Source organism: Physcomitrium patens, chromosome 21 (genome assembly GCF_059467195.1).
Source record: "Physcomitrium patens ecotype Gransden chromosome 21, ASM5946719v1, whole genome shotgun sequence".
Classification (NCBI taxonomy): domain Eukaryota; kingdom Viridiplantae; phylum Streptophyta; class Bryopsida; order Funariales; family Funariaceae; genus Physcomitrium; species Physcomitrium patens.
Window position 1 is genome coordinate 6,763,853 of NC_143430.1, and position 24,781 is coordinate 6,788,633.

The 24,781-nt window shown below is 39.5% G+C and overlaps 4 protein-coding genes and 1 non-coding gene across 10 annotated transcripts; 3 read left to right on the plus strand and 2 right to left on the minus strand.

Annotated features, from left to right (window-relative positions):
• The first annotated feature begins 6,101 nt into the window (after positions 1-6,101).
• On the plus strand, positions 6,102-8,645 carry LOC112274249 (uncharacterized). 2 transcript variants are annotated; one of them, XM_024503568.3, is made up of 6 exons: positions 6,102-6,536; positions 7,015-7,259; positions 7,430-7,579; positions 7,739-7,830; positions 8,037-8,171; positions 8,319-8,645. In XM_024503568.3, the coding sequence occupies exons 1-6, from the start codon at positions 6,331-6,333 to the stop codon at positions 8,409-8,411; spliced, it is 921 nt and encodes a 306-aa protein (XP_024359336.1). In that variant the 5' UTR covers positions 6,102-6,330; the 3' UTR covers positions 8,412-8,645. The 2 variants fall into 2 exon arrangements, with proteins under 2 accessions (XP_024359336.1, XP_024359337.1); XM_024503569.3 differs by having other exon boundaries at positions 7,015-7,178.
• Positions 8,646-9,150: 505 nt separating this feature from the next.
• On the minus strand, positions 9,151-9,223 carry TRNAA-CGC (transfer RNA alanine (anticodon CGC)). Its single transcript has one exon. It is a non-coding gene; the product is annotated as a tRNA-Ala (tRNA).
• Positions 9,224-9,460: 237 nt separating this feature from the next.
• Positions 9,461-10,839, minus strand: LOC112274250 (large ribosomal subunit protein eL37y). The gene is made up of 4 exons (XM_024503571.3): positions 10,790-10,839; positions 10,349-10,484; positions 9,987-10,088; positions 9,461-9,647 (listed from the first exon to the last, which is right to left on the minus strand). The coding sequence occupies exons 1-4, from the start codon at positions 10,790-10,792 to the stop codon at positions 9,607-9,609; spliced, it is 282 nt and encodes a 93-aa protein (XP_024359339.1). The 5' UTR covers positions 10,793-10,839; the 3' UTR covers positions 9,461-9,606.
• Positions 10,840-11,048: 209 nt separating this feature from the next.
• On the plus strand, positions 11,049-13,840 carry LOC112274247 (dihydrodipicolinate reductase-like protein CRR1, chloroplastic). 2 transcript variants are annotated; one of them, XM_024503566.3, is made up of 10 exons: positions 11,049-11,355; positions 11,568-11,690; positions 11,799-11,873; positions 11,990-12,055; positions 12,241-12,336; positions 12,525-12,641; positions 12,789-12,881; positions 12,990-13,088; positions 13,192-13,278; positions 13,462-13,840. In XM_024503566.3, the coding sequence occupies exons 1-10, from the start codon at positions 11,209-11,211 to the stop codon at positions 13,492-13,494; spliced, it is 936 nt and encodes a 311-aa protein (XP_024359334.1). In that variant the 5' UTR covers positions 11,049-11,208; the 3' UTR covers positions 13,495-13,840. The 2 variants fall into 2 exon arrangements, with proteins under 2 accessions (XP_024359334.1, XP_024359335.1); XM_024503567.3 differs by lacking the exon at positions 12,990-13,088 and having other exon boundaries at positions 11,057-11,355.
• A 2,716-nt stretch (positions 13,841-16,556) lies between these two features.
• LOC112274246 (protein fluG) lies at positions 16,557-23,487 on the plus strand. 4 transcript variants are annotated; one of them, XM_090245929.1, is made up of 17 exons: positions 16,557-16,690; positions 17,425-17,859; positions 18,135-18,392; positions 18,494-18,560; positions 18,782-18,895; positions 19,032-19,149; positions 19,279-19,435; positions 19,586-19,681; positions 19,958-20,006; positions 20,180-20,679; positions 20,901-21,073; positions 21,204-21,324; positions 21,484-21,660; positions 21,793-21,938; positions 22,145-22,333; positions 22,574-22,785; positions 22,932-23,487. In XM_090245929.1, the coding sequence occupies exons 2-17, from the start codon at positions 17,677-17,679 to the stop codon at positions 23,144-23,146; spliced, it is 2,775 nt and encodes a 924-aa protein (XP_090102055.1). In that variant the 5' UTR covers positions 16,557-16,690; positions 17,425-17,676; the 3' UTR covers positions 23,147-23,487. The 4 variants fall into 4 exon arrangements, with proteins under 4 accessions (XP_090102055.1, XP_090102054.1, XP_090102056.1 ...); XM_090245928.1 differs by lacking the exon at positions 16,557-16,690 and adding an exon at positions 16,695-16,859; XM_090245930.1 differs by lacking the exon at positions 16,557-16,690 and adding an exon at positions 16,863-16,902.
• The last annotated feature ends 1,294 nt before the right edge of the window (positions 23,488-24,781 follow it).

A 24,781-nucleotide genomic window follows, 5' to 3' on the forward strand; every position in this document is an offset into this window, starting at 1 on the left:
TTTTCATATGTATTTAGAATGTTTAGAATTAATAATAGAAAAAAAATCTAAAAGAAATATATATATATTTTTAAAAAATTTCTTCAAAGATTTTTATTCTTTTCTTTACTTGTCAATATATATATATATATATATATATATATACATAATTTATGCTTATAGCTTTGTTCAAAAGTTTTATTACAAAGTTTCTTACAAAAATATAGAGAGAAGTTTGACCATTAATTTTATTAATTACAAAGGCAAGACATTAAAAAGTATTAGAAGATTATTATATGCAAAAACAAAGCAAAAATTATTTTTAAGCTTGATAATTTATCTCTTAAGTCTTTTTTTTTCTTTTTTTTTCTTTTTTTTCAATTTATCTACTTTCTTGTTTTTTAATAATAATATGTTATTCATAATACTCTATTCTAGTTTGGTCTGCTTTTGCTAATACTCCTCAATCTTTTGGAATAAACCTATTACTTATTTGAGTTTATGTTTTAAAATATTTATCATAAATTTTTCTATTGTTTCAACATCTATCCACATCTAATAGAATCTCCACAAACTACTAAATTCAAATAATATACTTTCTAAAAGATCAAACACACAAAACTTATTATAACCTAAATTCAATATATTTATATAGAAATAAATAAATTATTCATTCATCTATACAATAGAAATAAAAATAAAATAAAAACCATAATAGTCTAATTTCTATATATAGAAAATAAACACCAATAGTCATAATAATTTCTAGTAATTTTGTATAATATAAAATCTAATCTTACAAATTAATCCTTCTATGCAATTGTAAAGAATGATAATCATATATTTAATGACAACAAGATAAATAATTATGGATGATATAATCTATTATATAAAATAACTCAGGTATAAGATAAAAAAATAAAATGCATTTTGATTAGTTATTGAGAAGGGAACTCTAAGAACTTGAGAGATACAAAGTAGTTGAAGCTTTGGATATCTTCAAGAATCAAGTTATTAGGGATTCAAGAATAGCTTCTTCACATGCCAAATTAATTAAGAGTAGTAGAGGAGAGAAGTGACGAGGGTTTCAATTGTTGATCCATATGAGATTTACATTTGTTGTTTTGCAACAAGATCGTTTTAAATTGTTAGGATTTTTAATTTGTTTCTTTTTGTTAACATTGTTGGCTTACATGTATTTCTTCAAAGTTAATTGGAGAGTCTTATATGAATTGGTGTACTATTGATGTTGGAAAAGTTGATGAGCTTATCTCCTCATAGGTCTTTACTTTGTCTCTAGAATTGTGCAAGTTGTGGTTGAAGTCACATATGTGTACATGATAGGAATTTTGGAGATAATAGAAAAAGGAGTAATATTGCAATGGATGTAGCAATTTTCCTTTGCAAGTTGATGCATGTGATTTAGACATTTTTGTGCCAAATTAAGATATTGGTTTTGGAGATTTTTATTGGAAAGATGCCCTTACTTTACAGTAGTGTCATGGCAACTTAATCCGATTCATAGCTCTTTGGAAATATCTCTAATTTCAAAATAGAAGTGGTTGCATAGAAAAAATATAGAAAGAAGCTTGAGAGCAACATGGTTTCTTTGACAAGATTATATCTTTTTAATTCTTGTATGAAGTGGCTTAAGAATTGTTCTAATGAAGTTGTTGTAGAAGCAGTGTTAAAGATGAATAAGAAATTAGCTGATATTGAGAGCATAGTATATAGTAGTATGAATAAATAAGATGTATTAGCACATAGCCTTAATTGGCTATAAGCCACCTTTAGAAAATTTTTAGATCCTTTATGGGATTACTTATGTGAGTTCTTTTTGAAGGCTTCTACAAATCTATTGCACAAATTATTTAATGAATTATTTATCAAACTAGTAATTATAAGTGGAGATTTTGAAAAAATTGATGTAAAAGAAATGATTGATAATTATCAAGAGTAATAAGAGTAACTATTGCTATAAAAGACACTAAGAAGAAGCAAGTATCAATGACAAATGCAAGTAGAATTGTTGTCTAAAAATGTGATCCTAATTATCACATAAAACTATATCAAAAATTTGATAATGTAGAAATTAAGTAAGATGGTGACACCTAATTCTTCTTCACTTCAAAGGTCTCAAATGTGAAGGACAAAGTAGATGAAAGTATGAATTTATACTTTAGGATTTGATAAGTTTTTTATAAGGGCCTCACATACAAAAAAGAACTGATTTACTAGTGCTCAAACTATAGGAACAATGTTTCAAATGGATATCTTTTACAACCTTCATTATTGAAACTTGGCTTTTGAAACTTTTGAAAAATATAGCAAAGGCTACTATAGAAGCATTGAATTTGAGTGTAGAGAAACCAAAATAAGTATTAGAAGTCAATTTGTATGGTAGACCTTTTAATGAAAGTCGTATCAACATTCACGCATCTAAGTTATGAAATATTTCTAAGGTGGTTGAATAAGCTTTATTCCTGGATTGACTTACTACAATATAAAAAGAGAGCATTATACTTCTCTTCTTTCTTTTTTGGAGTTTTCATCATGGAATGCTCGTCTTTATCAAGTACTACTATTATAACAACTTAATATTACTAAAGAAAAATCAAAGAGTGAGAATAGAGGCAATGTATATATATATATATATATATATACAATTTGAAGATGTTGAAAATAAACAAGTTCTTGGTGATGAAAATCTACTTAAACAAAATATTTTATTATGCATTTACATTATATAATGTGATTAATATGGTTTGAGAAAAGTTATTTTTTTGATAGTATAGGTGTATTGATGTTATCAAACTGTGGTGTATGATGCAACATGTATATTGAAGTTGAGGAGTTGTAGACTATGGATGTTTTTAGATTGAGAATTTCTTGAATGAATTCAAAATTTATGCATATTAAGAGTTTGAATGCCTATCTCCTCTAACATGCAAAATTCACATAACTTCACCTTGAAGATTGTAAATATCTCCAATAATATGGCAATCCTTGACAAATTGCTACTAGCTACTAAAAATTGAATGTTCAAAATAGTAACTTCTATCTATCAAAAATAAAGAAAAAAAATAAAGATACTCTTCAAATCACTAAAATTATTAGAAGCTCTTTAAAATCGATCTCCATAGTTGCCAGTAGAAGTTATTACCAATAAATTTGCATGCATAAGCTTATCTAAACAACCTTGGCCCTATTAGAATGCTATATCAAATATATCTTGCAAGCTTATAGTACATATTAGAGATTACTTTTGTTTCTCTAACTTGCTTGTCTACAAGTTGCTTGAAATAGCAAAGTATAACCTAACAAGAATTTGGAAGTTCATCAACTCGAGAGGAATTTAGAATACATATTTAACAAAGAAAATTTCAATGAGCAAGTAGGTAATAACAATAGGAACAAAAATACCATTAATTTTTTTCATAGAACAAATATGCACTACTTTGACAACAAGAAGATAATGTGAGGGAAGAAAGAGATCAATATTCCATATGAAAAACAATACTTCACTCTTCAATTGTATTAAAAAAAAACTTCTACAAATAAATGTAAGGTGATGGAAATCAAAGAAGAGAAAAGAGAGCTACAAAAGTAGGAAGAACTAAAGAAATACTAGAACAAAGTTTGTAGAGAAGGGCAAATAAAAAAATGTGGCAAAAAAGGGGAGTAATAGAAACACACTAAAAAGAAAGAGGTCAAATATACATAATAAGACATTGTATATATTTGAGCCAACGTTGTGGATACTTTGACTTTGGAAGATGTGTATAAGCAAAACAATTTGGTCTTGATAAACTATGCAATTGGGTGCTTATTTAAGTATAACAAGAAGCACCTCTTAGGCAATAGAATTGGTTTTGAGAAAGAAGATATCTTCAACTTTGTAAGATTGTACTACTTTAAGACTAAAATAATGGTAAGTTGCAAGTAATTATGATTTTATTGTGATATGATTGATGAAGGCAACAAATCACTTTATCACATATTCACATTATGCAGTGTGATAGACATGGTTTTAGTGGAATTTATTTGAGTAGAATTATTTTTTTGCTATTGTAGTTGCATTGATATTATTAAATTGTGGTGTATGATATAACATGAGTATTAAAGCTGAGGACGTGAAGGGACTTAATCAATTCTATTTCAAATATGATTTCATGTGCAAGAGAGATGAAGAATGCACGAGAATGCTGGAGCTTGATCTTATGTTGTTGTCATTTACCTAAGCACAAGAGTCACTTTGAACAACATCTTAACATTGAATGTGTTTGACTCAAAGTAAAAGTTAATAACTATTTCTTCTTTTACTTCTTTTGGAGATTAGTAGTATTATGGATTGTTAGAACTTCAATAAGAGAAATTAAAATAATTGTCTGCTATAATTAATGATTTTGTCTATTCTACCATTTATTTTTTTCTATTTCAAAAAAGTATTCAAGAAAAAAAATCAAAATAAACATATTTAAAACAAGCATCATGTATAAATTTGAGAGTTGAAAACAAATAATTCTATTAAAAAAATTAAATTCGATATATTTTAAATTATATATATATATATATATATATATTAAATTTTATTTTTCGATCATTGTATATTACTTTACATGTCCATGTTATTGGTGTTTATGATATCAAGTTAATTTATAAACAAAAAACTTGATAATTTTTAATATACTAAAAAAAATTCCACTTAATTTTGAACAATGAATTAGTAATAAGACATGTTTCATAAAACATTAATAATAAGATTAATTTTGAACAATGCATTAATAAACACACTGATTTTAAACAATGAATTATTGATAATACATGTTTTACAAGCATAATCAACTACAACACCAACAAATTTAAAAAATAGTTAGTTACATTTAACAAGAACTTAGGAAATGCACAAGAACCTTCAAGAACTCAAAGAAACATGGGTACATGGGAACTCGAGGAACTCATGAGAATGCACAAGAACCCATGGAAACACACAAGAACACTTTTGTGTGCTTAATGGCATGGGTTTCAATTTCTACAAATATAATCAAGATCTTATATGCTAAAAATAATAAAGATGAAAACACCATTATAAATGTAGTTTATTCGGAAGTTTTGTTATCTTAGTTATTTAAGTTGTAGTAAATAAAAATTATGTTTTCCAACTACATTACAAAAACAAAATTGGTTCTATTCCATGCATATAATCTTTTTTAATCTTTTTTATTCTTTTATTTTTTTATTATCTTGGTCAACATTTTTTATAAAAAAGAATGATCAAATTTTGACTTAGAAATCACAAATTAAACTTTCACACCTTTTTGTGGCCAACTGCACGGATTTCCTCCCTGACGAAACAACGATGAATTGAAGGCCGTCGTCATTTACGATGCAAGAAGCGGAGCGCCGCCAGGCTTGACGGAGATTAGGAGGCTGATGGGGGAGAGATTTAAGTTGCAGTTAATTCTTCTTAGGGCTGCGGTAGGAACTGCACCGATTGATTGTGTCTCGACGGTGTTGCCAAATTTGAGTACTAGAGTTTTCTCTGCCACGTTGAGATGTTCTTTGCAAAAGAGGGAGAGAAGAGGACTTAAGCGAGAAGCATTCGTCGCAGTGGAGTCGCTGGAATGGAATCTGAATCTGTGGTTTTTCCTGCGTGAGGGCCAGAAAGTGGGGAAGAAATATCCTCCGGGCATTGAAACTTCTACCAATGTGGCACATTTGTTTTTCAGCCTGGTGCTTTTGAATTCCTTTAGTTGCGGTCCACACACCCACGCATGGTTTTCTTTGGTGGGTTACTCTGTGGCGGCAGAGCACCTGCTTGTCTCTCACGGAACCCCGTTACGGCTCGCACCTGGCTATCTCCAACATCCAATTGTGAATCCTTTCCTGAGCGTTTTTTTTTTTTTTTTTTTTTTTTAAATATCCTGTAGCAATATCGGGATAATGGATCAATGAAAGAATTCAATGCATTACTTATTATGGCTACGCTGGGTGTAATCCTATCTTCGTGCCTTTCAAAATCTATCCCACCTCCATGCTTTTTGGATCCAATGGATTGTAGTGATATCTTCGCCGTCTTCTTTAAACGGTTGCGCGTGTAATGTAGTGTTAATGAGAGGACTGCTTTTGCCCACTTGGTTTTGCTGCAGTGGTGTATCCTGAAGGTTCTGAATAGAGGATTTTTTTCTGCTGTGTGGTTCTTCTAAGCTCAGGTGGTTCTTGGTGAAGTGGGTTGTCTCGTTGGTTAATTGTTTTGAGCTGAGAGTTTGCGATACAGTTGGGCGGGTAGTTGTTCTGTTTGGATTGTTATTTGAGTGAGTCCCTATACAGCAAGCGAGTTCTGGTGCAGCTATGGCAGCCTCTGTAAGGGACGTACCAATGTGTACAACTTGCTGCAGTTTTGGTTCCGTGGCATCGACGCCAGGTTGCAGTAATTTTGAGCTCTCGGACGCGGCCGGACAGAGTCTTCGGTTTACATTCCCCGCTGATGGAATGCTGAAGCTTCCTTTGAGAAATCGCCAGAGGAGAAAGCAGCTAGGGATGCAGGTAGTGGCGAGGTGAGTTTGATCTCTTGAGAAACACGTGTGTTAGAGGCGTACGAGCAGTTTTTTCGGCTTTAACTGTGCTCTAGCAAAACGGTAGCTTTCCCGAAGGTATCTGTTTTTCTGTTTGAAGTGATTTTTAATTCCGATGATAATTTTGGGCTGTAGTTATTATTAGAATACCTGTCTGGATATTATTGAAAACATTCATATTCTGTTTCACGTCATGTACTATATGGGGCACTAACATCGCTAATAGTTCATTTTTCATCAAATATTCTTTACAAGCCCTGCTGTGTTAAATTTACTCAGTTTTCGGCCTCATGTTGTTTAGTATAACATCACCATCAGGATCGAATACTCTTATTATCAGAAACAAGACGCTTAAATCGTCTTTGACAGTATCCTAGTTTATTTTGTGTAACGCCGGCTCTCTTGATCTGTACTATGGTACCAAATTATTGATATTTTTAGATTGTGGATTGTCTATCAGGTCGTTTGACTCTCCGCTGATCGAAGGGTTTGAAAGTACACTGCAGAACTTGTGGCATGATCCGAAGTTTACAAATAATTCAAAAGATTCTGCAGCAATTGGCACCTCCTCACCTGTCACTACTTCACAGGAACAGTTCGGGGCTCGCATTAATGAAGTAGAAGGTAATATCAGCAACCAGAATGCATCTCAATATATACAAGCTACTGCATTTAAGGATGGGACGCTTGCAGAGAGACATGCAGGTTCGTATGTTGTGAATTAATCATGTGTTAAAGTTTAGGTGAAGCTTATGTGCTTAAGTATCACCTTAATGTAATGCTGAATGTAGTCAAAGCAGGGATATTATGTGATTGCAAATGAGTAGTATTCAGTACAATTTCTTCTCTAACTGGCCGGTTCCTCATTCTTTCAGATATTGGTCATGATTTTGATACAAAGAGATCTGCAAGATGTAGGCCGCCGCAAATGTCTATATCACAAGGCTTTTCGTCAGCGGGGAGGCGTGCAGTGTCCCACACCGCAGTACCGGCTGGCCATCCTTTGCACAGCGTCAAATTGCCAGGTATGACTGTGCTCTCACTTAGTATTGTATTTTGAACGACAATAGAGAATTTTCTTGTTCTAATGTGATTTTTGGCATTTTCTTTTACTGCGCGAATCAAAACGGATTCGAGGGTTTATCATGCGATTGTATGAATTCACGATCGTGGTGTGTTTGTAGGGCCGATGGGTATTGTAATTGCATTTTCAGTTGCAGCTCTTGGATTGAAGACTGCTGTGAAGAATCAAGGCTTTATGCCTGGCACTCCACAGGTTATTAGTTGGACCTACTCTTACATTACCATCCCTCATTTTAGCTGGAAAATCTTAAATTTCACACAGAACTTTTGCATCCTTTGTTTATGGATTATCACGCACTATCTGGACTGCCCTAATCATTCTACTCATAGACATTTGATGTTCCTGGAGGTCCATGAGCTATCATACCTGACGTGAATCGTTTTTGGATTTTGTCGCAGAAAGTTTGCGAAAAATGCGATGGGTATGGAGTGCAATCTTGTCATGTTTGCCAGGGGCGTGGTATTCTTACCTGGGAGGGCAAGCTTCGGCATACTGACCCTTGTCCACTATGTATTGGACGCTGTATAGAAAAGGTCGGATATTCTGCTCGTTTATATTGTTGCATAAAGTAAAGCAATAAGAGCATCTCGCTTACGACGCTCGTTGTTCTGCAATGTGCAGTGTCTTGGTATTTGACGAGCAATGTCTACATTTCAATTATTTTTTGTGGTGTGTTTCAGTGTTCAAGCTGTGGAGGGGTGAAGAGGAGAAAAGGCTTGCCTCCAGCTCTGGAGTCTAGTTTGTCGATCAAGTTTGGCTCAAATAAGAAATGAAGTTTAGGAGACGATATTACTTAATCACACACAGATGTTGAGATCCAAGTTTGCCATAACTTTGTACATTACTGTAAATTGCATTCGTGAGGAGAACCACAGGGTGTGCATCTCACGAATGGGATATAGTTATTATAAAAGTTTCCATTTTGATATTGAAATATTAAGTTTTCAAAATTTGTACACACCAGTGTAGATTTATAATTTGAATTAAAGATTTTGCCGTTAAGAGATCGATGGGATTTTGTAATGTGGGAGTTGAGAGTTGGGAGTTGTGTACGCATGATTCTATCTGGAAAACACTTTTGGTACATGTGCTCAAGTAATCTTAAAGTGGAACTATTTCATGCTACAATCAATTTGATTGTAGAACTTAGGAGTCCTTCAATCAAATTGATACAGTACGAAAGAATCATCTTTATGTTCTCAGACTTGTTCAGATCCGTTCGTTGGGTAGAAACTGAAAATCCATCTTATCTGAGAGACGTTCTTTCCAGAAAAGTAGGCACCAGCTAATGGGTTGAGGCTTATTTTTCAATATCATACGTGGTAATGATTTTGGCTAGGTAACACGGGTTAAAATGGATCAAATCTCCAAACAAGTTCCACTCTCAGTGCTTCTTATCAATCTTTGCAGAGAAATAATTCGCGCGCTTCCAACATTTAATAGCAAATCTAAAGCGCGGAGAAGCGGAAAAAGCTTCGGAGATCGACTGTACGAAATGTTGTTAATGACCCCTGGAGAAGACGGGCATCGATCCCGTTACCTCCTGAATGCGAATCAGGCGCTCTACCATTTGAGCTACTCCCCCTACTTGTTAATTTCTGGTAACCACAATTACTATATCTTTGAATTCAGCTGTGATGGGTCTCACGAGGCAGTGCTCGAAAATCCTCTAATAATGACAGATACTGCGGCGTTTCCAATAGATCATGAGGGGGAAGTCGCGATTCTTGTGCGCTTCGATGGATTTGGAAATGCTTGATCCACAAAAGTTCCAATTTTAGACCACATCTCTGCAGGAAATTCGTACATCCACACAAAAGACTTGAAATACGAGATGCTTGTTCAATGTTCAAGCCTTTACTGATACTTTGCTCGTTTGGTCACAAATAAAACCTCCCAACATGCTGAAATAAAATTGTGGTCATCATAATACCCACGTCATCATGTTCTCCTCAACTTGGTTCAATTCTAAGACGTGGCAACCGTCTTCTTGGGAGCTGCTTGGGTTCCTGCAAGGTTCAAGGTCGCCTCTTAGATTGTTTGCAATCGATAGATAATTATAGCAACTCCTGATGGTTCTCTCCGACGCCAACGAAATGATACAAAAAACAGTAATACATACTTCGACCACAAAAGGTTTTGAATTTACATTGGTGATGAGCAAAACAACGCACCCAAAATACTAATTGGCATGCTGTGCGAAGTACTTCAAAAGACTCAACCCCCCCCCCCTGAATCTTGAAGTCTACCCCGCAACACACTGCTGATAATTGTCATGTTGAAGACACTGGTGATCTCTTTCGCATGAATAATCTTAACTGAACACAGAACAGAACTGTAGGACGCACCTTCTCTGAAATTGTTAGAAAATCGACGGGGAAGATGACGCAGGTGGCGCATACGTCCAGTTCCGGTAGTCTTCCTCCTGATAGCCTTCACGCTCCAATTGTCTGGGACATGAATTAAAAGAACTATGAGACAGTTGATCCTTGAACAATTCATTCGTGGTTCATTAAGAACTAAAATTTTTATGTTGCGTTCTAAATTTCTGAGCGAAAATGTGTATGGTAGCTAAGGAAGCATGTAGGGCTACTGATTCATAATGAATGATTATAAAACCGTGAAGGGCTGATAACGACCGATGGCAGGTAACAAGACAATTCCGGCCTTAATTAGAATGAAGGAATTATCCAGGAAGAAAGCCACTTACAGCTGCGAACTCTCGCGGCAGGGTAGGCACAAGCCGAGCAGCGGCTCTTCTGGATGTGAAAGCTTCTGCGGCCACAGCGCCTGCACAGCGTGTGTGACTTGTTCCGGCGCTTACCAAAGCTTCCAGTACCTTTCGTCTGCAAGAAAGAGAAGATACATATAAACGCACCACGTCCATAGCTCAGTAAACCCATCCGCAATAAACCCTAACCATAATATCACCAAGATCCAAAAGCACGAATGGGGCTCGATAATCCTTACATATATGTTCACAACTAATCCTCACATCCACGAAACACAATTCAATTCAGCTCAAGAACTAGGTTTTAACATGATGGTTGCAACCCCTGCCGAAACCTTCAAGAGGTTTGTGAAACGCGTTGGGACAAAGCCCCCAAGCACAATGTCACTGCTAAGCAAAAAAGAAGAGAAAGTTCAGTACCATTGTGAACGACGGCAATGGAGGTGGAAGGCACCCGAAGACCGACAGTGAAGCCGGGAAAGAGTTCGTTGAGTCCAACGCAAAGGCTTTTGCCCTACTCACTCAAACCCTAGAATCCCAATACCCGGGACTTAAAAATTGAGTAAACGACCGAAAGGTACCGTCGTCGAAACCATGGCGAGACCGTGATGACGCTACATCACGTCATGATGGGATGCCTTATGGATGATACATCCGGCATTGTAGACGAAGTGTCTAATCCAGAACGCAAGCAGGGCCTCTGTTCTGAGAGCTTCGGCAGATTGAGCACACTCGAGATCATTGAATGTTTGAATCCTTGGTTTACGAGCAGGATAATCTAACCAAGACCACCTGTTGGGTGTTCCAATTGCTGATTTTCGAAGCTTTTTGTAGAGGTGATGGGGCTTCCAAGCTCCGCGAGCCTTGGGCATTGCGCACATGCTGTGTTGGGGACAGTTCCAGTATTAACTGGTCGGGGTCGACGTAGTTTCTGCCCGCCATTGTGCTCCATTGGGGGATCGAACCGTAACCCTAACGTCATAAAGGTGATTCTCTAAATGTTGAGAATGGTAAATTCATGGCCATATTCCTTGTAACGTCAATGGTTAGAGAATGTAAAATGATGAGATACTGGTTCACGGTTGCTTAAGCTTAGCACTTCATTTTGTGGGGTTCTGAAATATATCTAATTATCCAGTCTTCAATGAAAAGTTCTTTGTATTATTTCTGTTTGTGATTGCATTTCATTGGTGACTAGGTCGTTGTGAATGGAGCTGGCTCAGAGTTGGGCAAGGCAGCTGTTGCTGCAATTCACAAAGCGCGAGGTATGGAGGTAGCCGGCGCCTTGGACTCCAAATATCAAGGCCAAGACGCGGGTGAGGTACGTAGTTGTTGACCCTTCGTATATCAGTGCTGGAGGAGGAGAACCTATAAGTTGTTGTGATTACGGGTTGACGTAACGCAAATCCTGCTGGGCTCATGGTTGCAGGTGGCAGGACTTGCAGAATCGTTGGAGATACCTATCTTGAATGACATTGTCATGGTTTTAGGATCCCTCTCTCAGGTAAACACTATCTGTCATCCTCACAATCCTTTAGTGAAATCTTGCTTCTTGTGGCAATTTACTCCCTACGTCGTCCTTATTTACAAATATCTTAAGAGTTTGCTGGGGGGGTGTAGGGCACATCTATGGGAGTATTTGTGGACCTTGACGACCCTGCTGCAGTTTACGAAAATGTCCGTCAGGTACAATATCCACAACTCGACAATCATGTAGTTTCGAGACCTTTTGAGATGCTTAATAGTGTCTCGATGATGCTGTCAGTGTCTTGGATTCGGCTAGTTACCTCGTATTCTACTGTTGGTCGGGGAGATGATTGAGGTGAAAAAAGGTTCCATGATCTTTACTCACGCCACGTTGTGAAGCGCAGGCAACAGCGTTTGGCTTGAAAAGCGTTGTGGGAGTGCCAGGCTTAGGAATGGATAAAGTTGGGGCGCTTTCTTCGTTCTGTGAGAAGGCCAGCACGGTGAGCAACGGTGAGACCTCCTTCTTCATGTCAACAATGCAGTCAAAATTCTGTTTTAGCCTGTGCCAATCAGGCTCTATTGCAAGATTTCTAAATCATTCCTACTTTAATTTCAATCTATAAAATCTTAGTTAATTAATCAATTAACATTATCAAGGTGAGGTTATTTGGATGGTGGGTGTGGTCAGGGGTGTATTGTGGCCCCTTCTTTGTCGATTGGCGCGGTGCTGCTCCAACAAGCTGCAGCGTCCGCAGCTTTTCAGTACAAACATGTTGAGATCATTGAATCACAAGAAGGTTTATCAGTAAGTCTCTGCTTATCAGTGGTACCCAGCATTAAGCATGTTCACCAGCAATATTTGCACGCCCGCGTTAGCCGTATTTGATTACGACTTCCTTTGCAATTCCATAGCATGTATTGGTTTCTGAGTATTGATTTTTTATTCAACTAGGAATACCCCTCGCAACAAGCGACTCAGCTTGCCAGCAGCCTCTCAGGCCTCGGACAGATGTACAATGAGGGCGACGACTCAAAGGAATTTCTGGTACGTTAATGTGAACTTGGCCACTGCTTTTTTATGAGTTCTCCTCCCACACAGCTGTGCTAAATATATGTACTATATCGCATGGTCTCCGACATGATCTCTATGCAGGCTAGGGGAGACATTGTCGGAGATGGAGTGCGTATACACAGCATGGCCTTGCCAGGGCTCATATCTAGCGTTGACGTTCGGTTTGCGGGTCCTGGAGAGGTAGTTCAGTTTGTTAACTCTCTTTAGGCACTTTTCTTTCATCCTATTCGTGTAGTGCTCTGGTTTAAGGATTCTAAGCAGGCTGTTATGTGGAAGAATGCAGACGCTATCTTTTCGGCACGATGTGACAGACGTGAAGGCATTGATGCCTGGGTTAATTATGGCAATTCGGAGGGTAGTGCGGCTGAAGGTTAATTTCCTCACATTTCCTCATGCTGTTTTGACGCTGGTAGTATGGATATCTTGCGGTTGAACTTGGCATTGTTGAAAAAAGCATTTCATCGCAGCCTTCACTATTTATAGCCGACGCTTCGTTCGATTTTTCACCTCACTTATGGATACTGGGTGCGTGCATGTGTGTATTTTTGGGCAGTCTCTCGTCTATGGACTGGAGAAAATTTTGTAGTTGTTCGACAAGAATGCGCAAGCTTGTGATTCCATCCAAGAACTGGAAGGACTACGGAATCCAATTGCCTTTACACATTTACCAGTAAGAGGTGGTAATGTTATTTTAGTGAAGCACCAGTGTGCACTCTGTTTTATGTAATTTAAAGTTGAGCAGTTCATATGTAATTGCTTTTCATTCTTGATACTCAAATCCGTAGGATCGAAACTCTCTGTAATGCTAGTCGTTCACTTCATTGCGTCCACCGGCAATGTGTGACGGGTACTTATCACCCAATCTGTAAGCATTTAAAATCATCTGTACAATATCATGTCATAAGGCATGAGTCGCTTTAGGACAGGGAAAATGTTGACCTCAGGGAAAAAATGTGATGCAATACCCAGTCACCACATTTCTGATGTTGCAAGTAATCTTCCCATTTCAATTTGCTCTCGATGAGCCCTGCTTTTATATAATTCAAATGTGAGGCGTGGCATTCAATTCTTATTTTTACATAGCATTACAGTCTTTTCAACTCGCCTTAGCAACCCTGGAGCATTGGGGGTATCAACATTTTCTGTACAGGAGATTCTGCGTCCCGGCCTGCATTCTCACGCTTTTGGTTCATCACCACTTGCTGGTGCTTCTGCCTCACGTAATCCATGTGGAGAAGCATCCCAACTGTTACAAAGACCCATATGTATTTTGCTGGACTTCTATTATTGTGCAGAATAAAGGAAAATCTCGAAAAAAAGCCTTCAGAACCGGTGACATTCACAGTCACCGCTCCAGGAGTGGCTCAAATAGTGTTGGTAAGTCACCGAAGAAGACGAGGATGGTGATCATGTTGACATGCATTCCTCCATGTTGGCATTGGACGTGGTGCATGTGAAGTAGGACAACACCCACCTCATGTCCAGGAGGTTGGGTGGACAAAGACCAAAGGACTCACACAATAAAAGGGGCCACATTCCTGACAGGTTTTAGGGTTCACAAGCATTCCATGACGTCCGCAAGCCCCACCGAAGCTTATTCCATGGGACCAGCGAGAACAACTTCAGGACTGGGACAGGACACCAAAACTCTGTCTGATAAGTACTCCTAAGTCACACCTCCCATGATTAATTGCTCAAAAGTGCTTCTCATACTGGATCCCAAGCATCCAATACAGTAGTTCTCAACCAATTCCTAAGCTCTCAACCCATCCAACACGTACACTTTTTCCATGTGTGGGTGCATCACTGGTTCTACCATATTTTTTCTACTACTTGACTATTACTCCATATATTGAATACAAACTTTGGTTTCTCAGAATTCTTCGCATGTCTGTTGAGTTGAGCGTTTTTTTTGTTATCAATTATTGTCCATGTCATACAAAAAGTTACAGATATATGCTTCGAATTTTGGAGTTCATGATTGCTAACAAAATATTACGAATTTGGAATTTCATGTAATTCTAATATTCACAGGCTTCTGGCCTCTACCAACGGGTACATCTCACACACACTTCTTGCCAGTTCCCCACTAGTTGTGACTTAGACTGGTTTTGTTGCTTGTGGTAATGCATCTAAGGGTCTTATTTCCAAGTCATATTTTTCCAACTTTTCTAACTATCGGTTAGAAGACTCACCCCCAAGTGTTGCTACGTGACTAACTCTCTTAGTCCCATGCACTTAGCTTGCAGTCAATTGAAACAAAGTCTTTTCCAGAAGCTTGCTCCTATACGCAGGGTCCCAATTTGAGGCGTTTGAATTGCCACCCAACTGCTGCTTTTCAGCACTTGTTGAGGTAAACTTGGTCTTTTTGGACCCGCAGTGGAGATTATTACAGTGCCACTGGTTTGCGTGAAATAGTAGAATTACATTGGAATTTCATGTAATTCTCTAACGAATGCCGTGCCTTTGACACAATGTATACAATAATTACAAATATGTATGCATGAATTTATTAATCATAATATATTCATTGTATACATTGTAACATACTATGATTAAGGGGTAAGAAGGTTACTAGATTGCAAAAAGTCTTCATTTTATTCTGACCCACTGCACTCCTAAAAAAAGATTTTTATAATTGGTCAAGTGTCAATTTATCTAATCGATTAATTGCATTCGCCTGATTCGAAACATATATTTATAATTTACTCATAATATTGTTAGAATCACTATTTTCAGATCTAAAATTACATGAAAAAATGATGGTTTTCTGAGGTGTGTTCAGTTTTTATTCCAAAATCAAGGCACATGTTTTACACCCAAATAATAATAATAATCATAATGATAATAAAAGAACCAGACATGAAATCAATACGATAAATTATTGGTAGAGTTGAGGTCATGGAGGGGGGCGATCAAGGAAGATGATAAACACCCAAAAGACAGCACTGTAGATGAAATGCGCTAACCTCGCAAGTCGGGCGTGGGTCCCTTGCAGACATTTTGAGCAGTTTAATGCTTTTGGAGCAACATCGAAACGGAATGCCGCAGCTTGCTGATTGCTGGCGCTCTAGCAAGCTGTGGAAGCACTAGACAGAAAGTGAATCACTTACTGATCTCGTGGAATGTCATTACCGTGAGTGGAACAATCGTGATGTTGGAAGTCGTGGATCTTAGCACAATGCTGAAGAGCGAGTGAGTGAGAGAGATATTTAGACACACACAAACACACAAACAAACAGACACACACACCACACCCGCACTCATGTTTTGGGGAGGAGAGTCAAAGAGATCAGCAAAGGTGGGCATAAGAATGATGCTAGGAATCACTGGCACGGTCTCCTCGCAAGTCACTACCTGCAGGAGGAATGTGTGATTGGATGGATCGATGGTTCAGAGGGTTATCGTCGCTGTTAGAACTGTGGTCGTGAGGACACTGTTTCGTCTGTCTCACTTTTTTGTGAATACCATGTATGCTGCTGTTGCTTCAGTGTAATCCTGCCGCGCCAAGTCACAGAGGCATGACAGATGGACAAAAGGGTAAGTGGAAGCGCAAGTGAAAGTTGAGTCGTGAGGATCAGCAATCGGGAGACTGCCGAAGTAATAGCTTCGTGACTCGCTGGTGGCCCCCCATCCCCTTTTTAATATCAGAAAGATGAGCCGCCTGGCACATGGAAAAGATAAAGAAGGAATGCGAGCTTGTCTGTGGGTGTCTCATCCCAGAGATGAGACTCGTGTCTTTCGTCTTGTCTGCGACAAGAGAGGTAGTGATTGTCTTGAAGGTGGGCTGGCGCTGGTTATGACCAATTATCTTGTCCACACAACCGTATCCGTAGTCCATTAATCTAGATGTTTAGATGTAATAATGCGTTCCGGCGTCGCTGCCTCTCTTAGGTTTTCCTTTGAATGCATCTCCTCTCGAATTAGGATTTGGAACATTTGCCTGTGAAGGTATTTTTGCTGTGCTCGTTGGTTGATCGATTCCGTTGCTCAGGTTGATAGTTGCCGAGCTTTTGTTTCTTCTAGAAAATCTGTTCTTTTTTCATAAAAAAATAAAATAAAAATCAGACATTCAATAATTTATCTCATATTATTTAAAAAAGACTTCAGCTTTTGAGGTTGACAGGCACGCGGTAAGGGGAAAGGGGAGAGCTTCTTTGCAGTGCTAGTCATTAGATGATTGGTTTTGTAACGAAGCTTTGCAGAAGATTCGAGGTGTTTAGTTGTCAGTCAATTTACACTACAACTAGAGAATTAGCCATTCCTTGCGTGTGAGGCGAGTAGAGTCAGGACGAGGGTCTGGGAATTTTGTTGCTCTCTGTGGGAGATTCTTTTAGGGTGCGATCTGATGCTTTTAGAACCATTTTTTCTCAGCTTCGTTTTTTCCCATGCACGCCGGAGTTTCTTATCAAGTTTTCCTGTCCTATTGCGAAATGTTTAGAAACTTTGAGACATAACCGTGAGAGTACTCTCAAGCTTATGTTGGAAGCCTCATTGTTGCTGGCATGGATCGCAGGCACTCCTGTAACAAATTTGAGATCGATTGTGTGGAGATTAAGGAGCTTGTGGCTTGTGTGCACCAGTTGAGCTTTCTTTTGTAATCGACACGAGTGTTGATCTACATCGAGGAATGAGTTTGTTCTGTGGGTGAATTTCAAGCATACTAGGCTTGGCATCCGATCGCATTGGGTCACTGAAGACGGCCAACATCCTTGCGAAGCGGATCTAGTGTGCGGCGAGGATTGGATCGGGAGCCTAGAGGAGGAAGATGGCAAGCACGCTGGAGCAAGACCATGAAAAAATCCGTCAGACATGCTTGAATGTGCCGCTTGTGGACGCCCATGCCCACAACGTGGTGGCTCTCGACTCCAATTTGCCCTTCCTGCGATGCCTCTCCGATGAGCGCGGCCACGAGACTCTGTCGGGCGTGCCACTCAGCCTCGCTTACCAGGTCCGTCTCTCCTGTACCTGTAAGTTCTACTCTTGCCATTTTGCGAAATCATGCACATTATTGAAGCCCCAGAGCAACACATCTGCAGTAGGAAGGGATAAGCCCGACGGATTTGGAAATCTTCATGAACAGGCAGGGGAGAATTCCGGTTTACAAGATCAAGCTTACAAGTACATTGCATTCTGTAGGGTTTTGCTGCTCAAGGTGTAATAGCTTTATCCTTGGCAGCGTAAATCATTTTTCTCATTACAGTTGCGAGTTGTTGGCATTGACAGAGAAGTCTCCAAGAGCTGGGAGACATGTATGGTGTGGAGCCGAATGAGTCTTCTCTCAAGGCACACCGAGAATCTTTAGGACTCGAAGCGGTTAGTGAGAAATGCTTCGGCGGCGCAAACATCGAATGTGTCCTCCTGGACGACGGCTTGACTATGGATCGAATGTTGGGCATGGGTTGGCACCGGAAATACATTCCTGGTGTGCACAGAGTCCTTCGAATCGAAACGGTTGCGGAGGCCGTGCTCAACCAACCCGTGGTAAGCAGCTTGATCAGTCGCAACACTGCTTTCGATATCATATCTTGCTAATGCCGTTACTTGGTGCATGACAACTGCTTGTTCGAACTTCTTCATGACAGAGCCAAGGCGGATTTTCAAGATGGACACTGGAGAGCTTCGACCATCGTTTTGTGTCGACTTTAGAGTCATATCCTTCATTGAACTTTCTTCATTTATTTAAACCATATTCGCTGATAATAAGGCACTAGCCAGACTTCTGTTACAATGAAACACGCCATGCCAGGCTTAAGTTATTATTCTCGTGAGCTTGTGTGCACTCTCAGGAACTTGCTAAATACAGTTCTCCTTTGAATTCGTTGTTCCTTTGCTTGGAATTTTGAGATGAATTCTTTAACTCGAAAGCTTTACACTTTCGGAGAAGGTAGTGGCGTTCAAGAGCATTTGCGCGTATCGCAGCGGCCTTCGTATCAACCCTCATGTCAAAGCGCAAGCTGCCGAGACTGGTCTCCATGAAGATCTGCGTATGTGGATTATTCCTCTTCATACAATGTTTAGATTCTGGTTGCAGTGATGTTTGTATACATGGTTTAAAAGCTCGTTTGAGATCATATCTTAAGTACTCTAGTGGTTTTTTTCTTTTTTCTTTTTTCTGTGCAGGGAATCACGAGGCGGGCCAACCTATCTTAGTTTCAAACAAAGCCTTTATTGACTTCATGTTTGTCCGTGCACTCGAGGTCGCCACTGAACATAACATCCCCATGCAAATCCATACTGGGTAATTTCCGTTTTGCACTCTGCATTTTATGTAGGATCAATCGTGAATATTTGACTGCCAGGGCCTAAGTCGTGAAGTTTGTGACGCTGATGCTTACAGAAAGGCTTCCTTTTGTGCATGATATGTTAGCTTTGGCGACAAGGACTTGCAGCTGGAGCTGGCCAATCCCCTACATCTTCGTGCTATCCTTGAAGACCCGCTCTTTGCAAAGAGCCGCATCGTTCTTCTTCATGGGTCTTACCCATTTATGCGCGAGGCATCGTATCTTGCGAGCGTCTACCCGCAGGTATATTTGTCGCAACATTAAAGTTGTACTATTGTTCTTGTTCTCTTGATCTTGCGATATTTATCTGTAGAAAGTGAAAGCGTATTTGCTGTCATGGTAGGAATACTTATATGCACTGCAACTCTGTCTTGGAAACCCATGGATCGGCAGGTGCACATTGATTTCGGACTCGTTGTGCCCATGTTAAGTGTTCGAGGGATGAGGTGTGCTCTTAGCGATCTTCTTGATCTGGCACCTGTGAATAAGGTGAGATCCTCTGGAGATTACATCTTCAGTGAAATTTAAGTATAGAGTTATTGTTTACGAAGGATTTCATGTACTATGATGATTGGAGTTGAAAAAAGAGCCAGTGGACTTGGAAATCACTGGATTAAGTTAAAGTGATAATCAGCCCTTTTCTTCCACTATAATCCTTTCCAAGTTTATGAGTCACAGTACAAAAGCTAAAAATTAGTATTCAATCAAAGTCACGGACTAGATGTTTTTTATTCCTCTCTAAACTTCTTGGAATTTGTGTTGCAGATCATGTTCAGCAGTGACGGATACGCTTTTCCTGAGACATTTTATTTAGGTTTGTGAGTCATAATCATATAATCCTGCCAACTTTGAATATAATGCTACCAATTTCACTTGTGAAGAGAAGTTGGTCCTTCCGTGCATGAATTAGAGTGAAAAAATCCTGATGGACGTTTGTAGACATCTTCAAAAGTGTGTAATATGGTTTTGTGTGTGTATGTCTTGTAGGGGCGAAGTGGTCACGAGATATTCTAACTCGCGTGTTATGTGAGTCATATGATAATGGCGATTTGACACTTGAAGAAGCAGTTGGAGCTGCTCATCTGATTTTGAATCGTAATGCACTTGAATTTTACAAGCTTGAAGGGGCGCGCACAGGCATTCAGCGGACTCTTTCAACTGAAAGTCTTATGAGATTACAAGAGTCTCTTGCTCCTTCACTAACTGTTGAAAAGCCTCCCACTTTTGAGTTCCGACTTCTAGCTGCAGTGCCAAAGCCGGCTCATCCTAATGGCTCCACTCTTGAGACAAATCCAACACCTAGATTTACAAAGCCTGAAGAGCCGACTCAGAGACCTGCAGAAGTAAAAGCTGTAGCCGCGGCTCCTGTGGCAGTGATACCTCGTGTAGCTGGCACCGTTAATGCAGTGGCGGTTGATGCCAAGCCTATTGAGGTTAAGCACGTTCGGTTGATGTTTGTTGACTCATCAGGGCTTCTTCGCTGTCGGGTGCGTTTTCCACACCAGCTAAGCATAGTCCACTTGTTAAATTCTGTGCCTGCTGAGATCTGACAACATGCTTCTAGTAGCCTGATGACAAGTTCAGCATCATGACTTGAGAGGGGACAGTCGACATTGGGCAGCCATCGATTGTATTCACTTTGTTTCGTTGACTTAACCGACAACATTTAAATATTGGGATGGTGAAATGGTGTTGAAATGAAATGCAGATAGTCCCTATTCGAAGGTTTGAGGAGGTGGTAGTGGAGCACGGCGTGGGTCTTGCGAACATAGTTATGTTCTTGGCTTCTTATGCGGATTATCCTGTTCCCAACTCGGCATTCAATGCTGTTGGCGAAATTCGTCTCATGCCAGATCTGAGCACAAAGGTTACTCTTCCCTGGTAAGCTCTTCCCGAGGCTCTTTGTTCGTTGTGTTGCTGCCTTGTGAGTACATACAGAGTTTTTCCTTGGCGGTTCAATAACTAGTATTATGCCTTAAGTAATAACTGTGAAGTAGTTGAGCTGGTGTAGGTGCCCAGAGGATGCTTTGGTATTCACGAATATTCACGAGAAGCCTGGACTTCCGTGGGAATACTGCCCTCGCAATACGCTTCAACGCCTGTCGCAAACACTACGCATGAGCTTCAATCTTGTAAGAATGAGAAGCACGCTTCTCATGGGCCTTTCTTTTTTATGTAACCCGTAAAATTTTATTTTTGGACATGTTTCATTTCAGAGTGTTTTTGCTCTAGACTGACCGAGTACAAGTGCTGAGAGCTGCAGAAAACTTTGGGTTGATGTTGGTGTGTAGGTGATGCGGGCGGGATTTGACGTTGGTTTCTATCTTCTCAAGAAATCTACTGGGTCCCAGAACTTGGAATTTCTCAACACAAGCTCGTTTTCATCTGCAGCTGGTGTACATGTAGCTTCGTCCATCTTGGCTGAAATTGACGATGTTCTATCATCCTTTAACATTCACGTTGAAGAGGTAACTATAGAAGCCATTCTTTAGATTTATGTGATGAACTGCGGAATAAGTTGACGGGCCTGGTTCTATTTTGGCCTTGTAGATTGTTCTTTTTATTATGAGATCTTCATTCATTTTTGCGGTTTTGTACAGATGCACTGTGAAGGAGGAGGCCAGTTTGTTATCTCCATTGGAGAAGCCCAGGTTCTCACTGCAGCCGACAACCTTGTCCTTGTTAAGGATACTGTGATGGCAATAGCCAGCAAGCACTCCTTGCGTGCTTCTTTTGTTCCCAACTTGTAAGCACTTCTCATCCTGTCTGACTATATTGTCTCAATCAATTTAGTGTATGTCATTTAGATTCTGAATGTAGAGGGCTACCGCAATGTCTTCCTTCAGACTTAAACAATTGTCAGTTTTGTTCGTATGCTTTTCAGCTTCAAGGTTTTTGAAGGGAATATTTTTGTCATAAACTGATCTAGTTTCTTATACCGCCCGTTCGTAGGCACGCAAACTCAGGTATTGGTAGCTCGCGGGTCCGAACGAGTTTGTGGCAAATGGAAGAGAATGTATTGGGGTCCCAGGATCCCTCAAAAAATAAGTATGGGTTGTCTGAAATTGGAGGAAAGTTCTTGGGTGGAATTTTCCATCACTTGCCCGCTATTCTTGCATTGACTGCTCCACTCCAATTAAGGTAAATCGCTTGTTCTGGATTGTGTTGGATCCTCTACTGCGTTGAATCTGACCTCAATTTTTTCCACATTGACACGTTTCGCCTCATGATCAAAGTGGAATGCAGAACTGCAATCTTCAAGAAAAGAATGGACAGTTAGAGTTCAATTCTCCATGTAATTCATTTTTGAAAAACATTGGCGAGTGATTCTCTCAGTATACTTATACTGATGACTTCTGTTTTGCATGTTTTGCATGGCAGCTATGATTCAATTAGTGGTCCCCGCTATCATTTCTGGGGACAAGGCAACTTGACAGCACCTCTTCGAACGTTATGCTCTGCTGAAAATGTGGTAAGCAGCCTGGAGCTGAGGCAATTTGACGCGTGTGGTAATCCTTACTATGGCTTAGCTGCCATCCTCGCTGCAGGAATCGATGGCCTACGCAAGCATATCCACTTGCCCGACCCCATAGGTGTGCATAACCCCCCTTTGTTTTCTAAAACCCTTTAGGTTCCCATTAGTTTTATTACAAATTGTCCTACTTTACTCTACAGATAAGTTGATGCACATGACCTCGTGAAATCAGACTCGTGACTTGTTGGTTGCAATGAACCTCAGACACAGAGATTGAAGAGGAAGACAAAGAGTCCGTGCGGACGTTGCCGGGGACAGTAGAGGAGGGCATTTCAGCATTAGAAAGTAGTAAGGCCCTGCGAGACAACATGGGTTCTTCATTGGTGACAGAAGTGGCTTTGGTGCTCAAGGCAAACGCCGCTTACTACAAAGACAAGGATGAGGCGTTCACCAAAGCATCGCTGGCTGAATGCTTCTAGTGCAAAGTTTTTTAAACAATGAAGGCTTGTACTTTTGAACATGGACGCAGACTGTCAACAGATGCTCTGGGGATTTCTTCCCATAGCTGGTATAGATAGATTTTGACCTAATTTGAGCTCCTATAATAGTAGGGACAGCACAACCTGCATATTTGGGTTCCCGGTTCCGACTGCATGAACTTTAAGGCATAAATTCTCTAAAAGTTTTCTACCACTATTGCTGCTTTCTGCTTTTGTGGTGCAGTTCCTGTAATGTGCTTTGAGATCTAAAGGTTAGGTTCACTTTGACGATATTCCATATTGAGAAAAATGTAAAAAAATGAAGTAAACGTTTGACAACACAGCAGGGATGTGTATTGTAGACCACATGTTGAAGATCCGTTTGCTCATCAACTTGACAGCTGCACTGTGTTGTTTTAACCTTAAAGTGCACTTTGCAGAAACTCTGGAAGCTAGAGGCCAGTGGTGGCAGATAGTACAAAACGTTCTATTTTGTACTGTGGACGTTTCGTGAACAGAACTCACTTTTCCTATTTTAGACTTTTCATTCATCGCGTACTGTGACTTAATAATTTGATTTTCTCTCCTGCTCGTCCTCGTTGAAGGATTGGCATGTGAAGAGAGAGGAGTGAAATAAATTAATGGGGAGTGGAGGAAATTGCAGTTTAGTTTTTATTTTTCGCAATCTTTTTGTTGTGTTGTGAAATATAGTTCTCTTGTTCTGAGACAAACGATCATGAATCCACAAATGTGCTGCGTGGTTGAAAGGTTCTTGTTTCCTGCTGTGGGGATAAAATGGGCTAGAATCAAGGCTTGTGGCCCAACAAGAGCATGGAAAGCCCTTGCAACAGGGTTATTTGATTATAATAAGAATGGCTTTGAGTGCAATCTATCAAGCTTAAGTATCCATTTGTTTCTTGACAAAATCAATGAATCACTCGGTACAAAAGTTGAATTAGACAAGAACAAGATTATTGATCATAGAAGCCAATTTGTGGTTAACAACGAGCACAGCAAGGACCATGGAATAAATACGTTTACAATTTTCTTTCTGGAAAACTATCTCAGTCACAAGGGCTATAACTCATCATGCGAAGGTGCAAGAGTTTATAATCGCTCAGCCGTTGGGAATTCACGGCCGCGGCAAGAACGGAGAGATGAGGATGATGAAGAAAATCTTGAACAGATGGATAAATTCTGAAGAGACTCATTTCGATGCCTCATTAGATTTTATCGCTGATGCTTGGAACAGGAAAGAAATCTGCTGGTACAAGAGTGTTTGATGTCTATTTGCAACGTTTCTTCTGTTTTCATCGCTGCTGCAAGCGAAGGGCACGATTGCAATCAATGTGCTGCTGTGAAATTCTGAGAGGTGGGCTTTGTTGCCCAAGAATGATGCAAGTATGATATGAAAACAATTTCACCAATGTCAGCAACTCCTTCGTCACGATGATATATTTACGTAGCCGACCGTAATTCTTGCTTGTTCTATAAAACTCCAGTGCTAAAATTAGCGAAACACCATTGGTGTACAAGAATGCCTGCAAAAACTTGAGAGTCACTTGAAACTTCAATCACATCTGCATTTCTAAAACCCTCCAAAACATCGCGGAAGTGAGTCATGGTGCTCATATT

What these genes read in the sequence shown, in the direction of transcription:
- LOC112274249 (XM_024503568.3), top strand. Translation starts at nt 6,331, where the DNA reads ATGGCAGCCTCTGTAAGGGACGTACCAATGTGTACAACTTGCTGCAGT. An exon ending in GGGATGCAGGTAGTGGCGAG is followed by an intron (nt 6,537 to 7,014) that starts GTGAGTTTGATC and finishes ATTGTCTATCAG; the next exon opens with GTCGTTTGACTCTCCGCTGA. An exon ending in TTATGCCTGGCACTCCACAG is followed by an intron (nt 7,831 to 8,036) that starts GTTATTAGTTGG and finishes ATTTTGTCGCAG; the next exon opens with AAAGTTTGCGAAAAATGCGA.
- LOC112274250 (XM_024503571.3), bottom strand. An exon ending in TGCCGCGAGAGTTCGCAGCT is followed by an intron (nt 10,089 to 10,348) that starts GTAAGTGGCTTT and finishes TTCATGTCCCAG; the next exon opens with ACAATTGGAGCGTGAAGGCT. An exon ending in TTCTAACAATTTCAGAGAAG is followed by an intron (nt 9,648 to 9,986) that starts GTGCGTCCTACA and finishes TGAACCTTGCAG; the next exon opens with GAACCCAAGCAGCTCCCAAG.
- LOC112274247 (XM_024503566.3), top strand. Translation starts at nt 11,209, where the DNA reads ATGGGGCTTCCAAGCTCCGCGAGCCTTGGGCATTGCGCACATGCTGTG. An exon ending in TTTTAGGATCCCTCTCTCAG is followed by an intron (nt 11,874 to 11,989) that starts GTAAACACTATC and finishes GGGGGGGTGTAG; the next exon opens with GGCACATCTATGGGAGTATT. An exon ending in ACGACTCAAAGGAATTTCTG is followed by an intron (nt 12,882 to 12,989) that starts GTACGTTAATGT and finishes ATCTCTATGCAG; the next exon opens with GCTAGGGGAGACATTGTCGG.
- LOC112274246 (XM_090245929.1), top strand. Translation starts at nt 17,677, where the DNA reads ATGGCAAGCACGCTGGAGCAAGACCATGAAAAAATCCGTCAGACATGC. An exon ending in CCCATGCAAATCCATACTGG is followed by an intron (nt 19,150 to 19,278) that starts GTAATTTCCGTT and finishes ATGATATGTTAG; the next exon opens with CTTTGGCGACAAGGACTTGC. An exon ending in ACAAAGGTTACTCTTCCCTG is followed by an intron (nt 21,074 to 21,203) that starts GTAAGCTCTTCC and finishes GAGCTGGTGTAG; the next exon opens with GTGCCCAGAGGATGCTTTGG.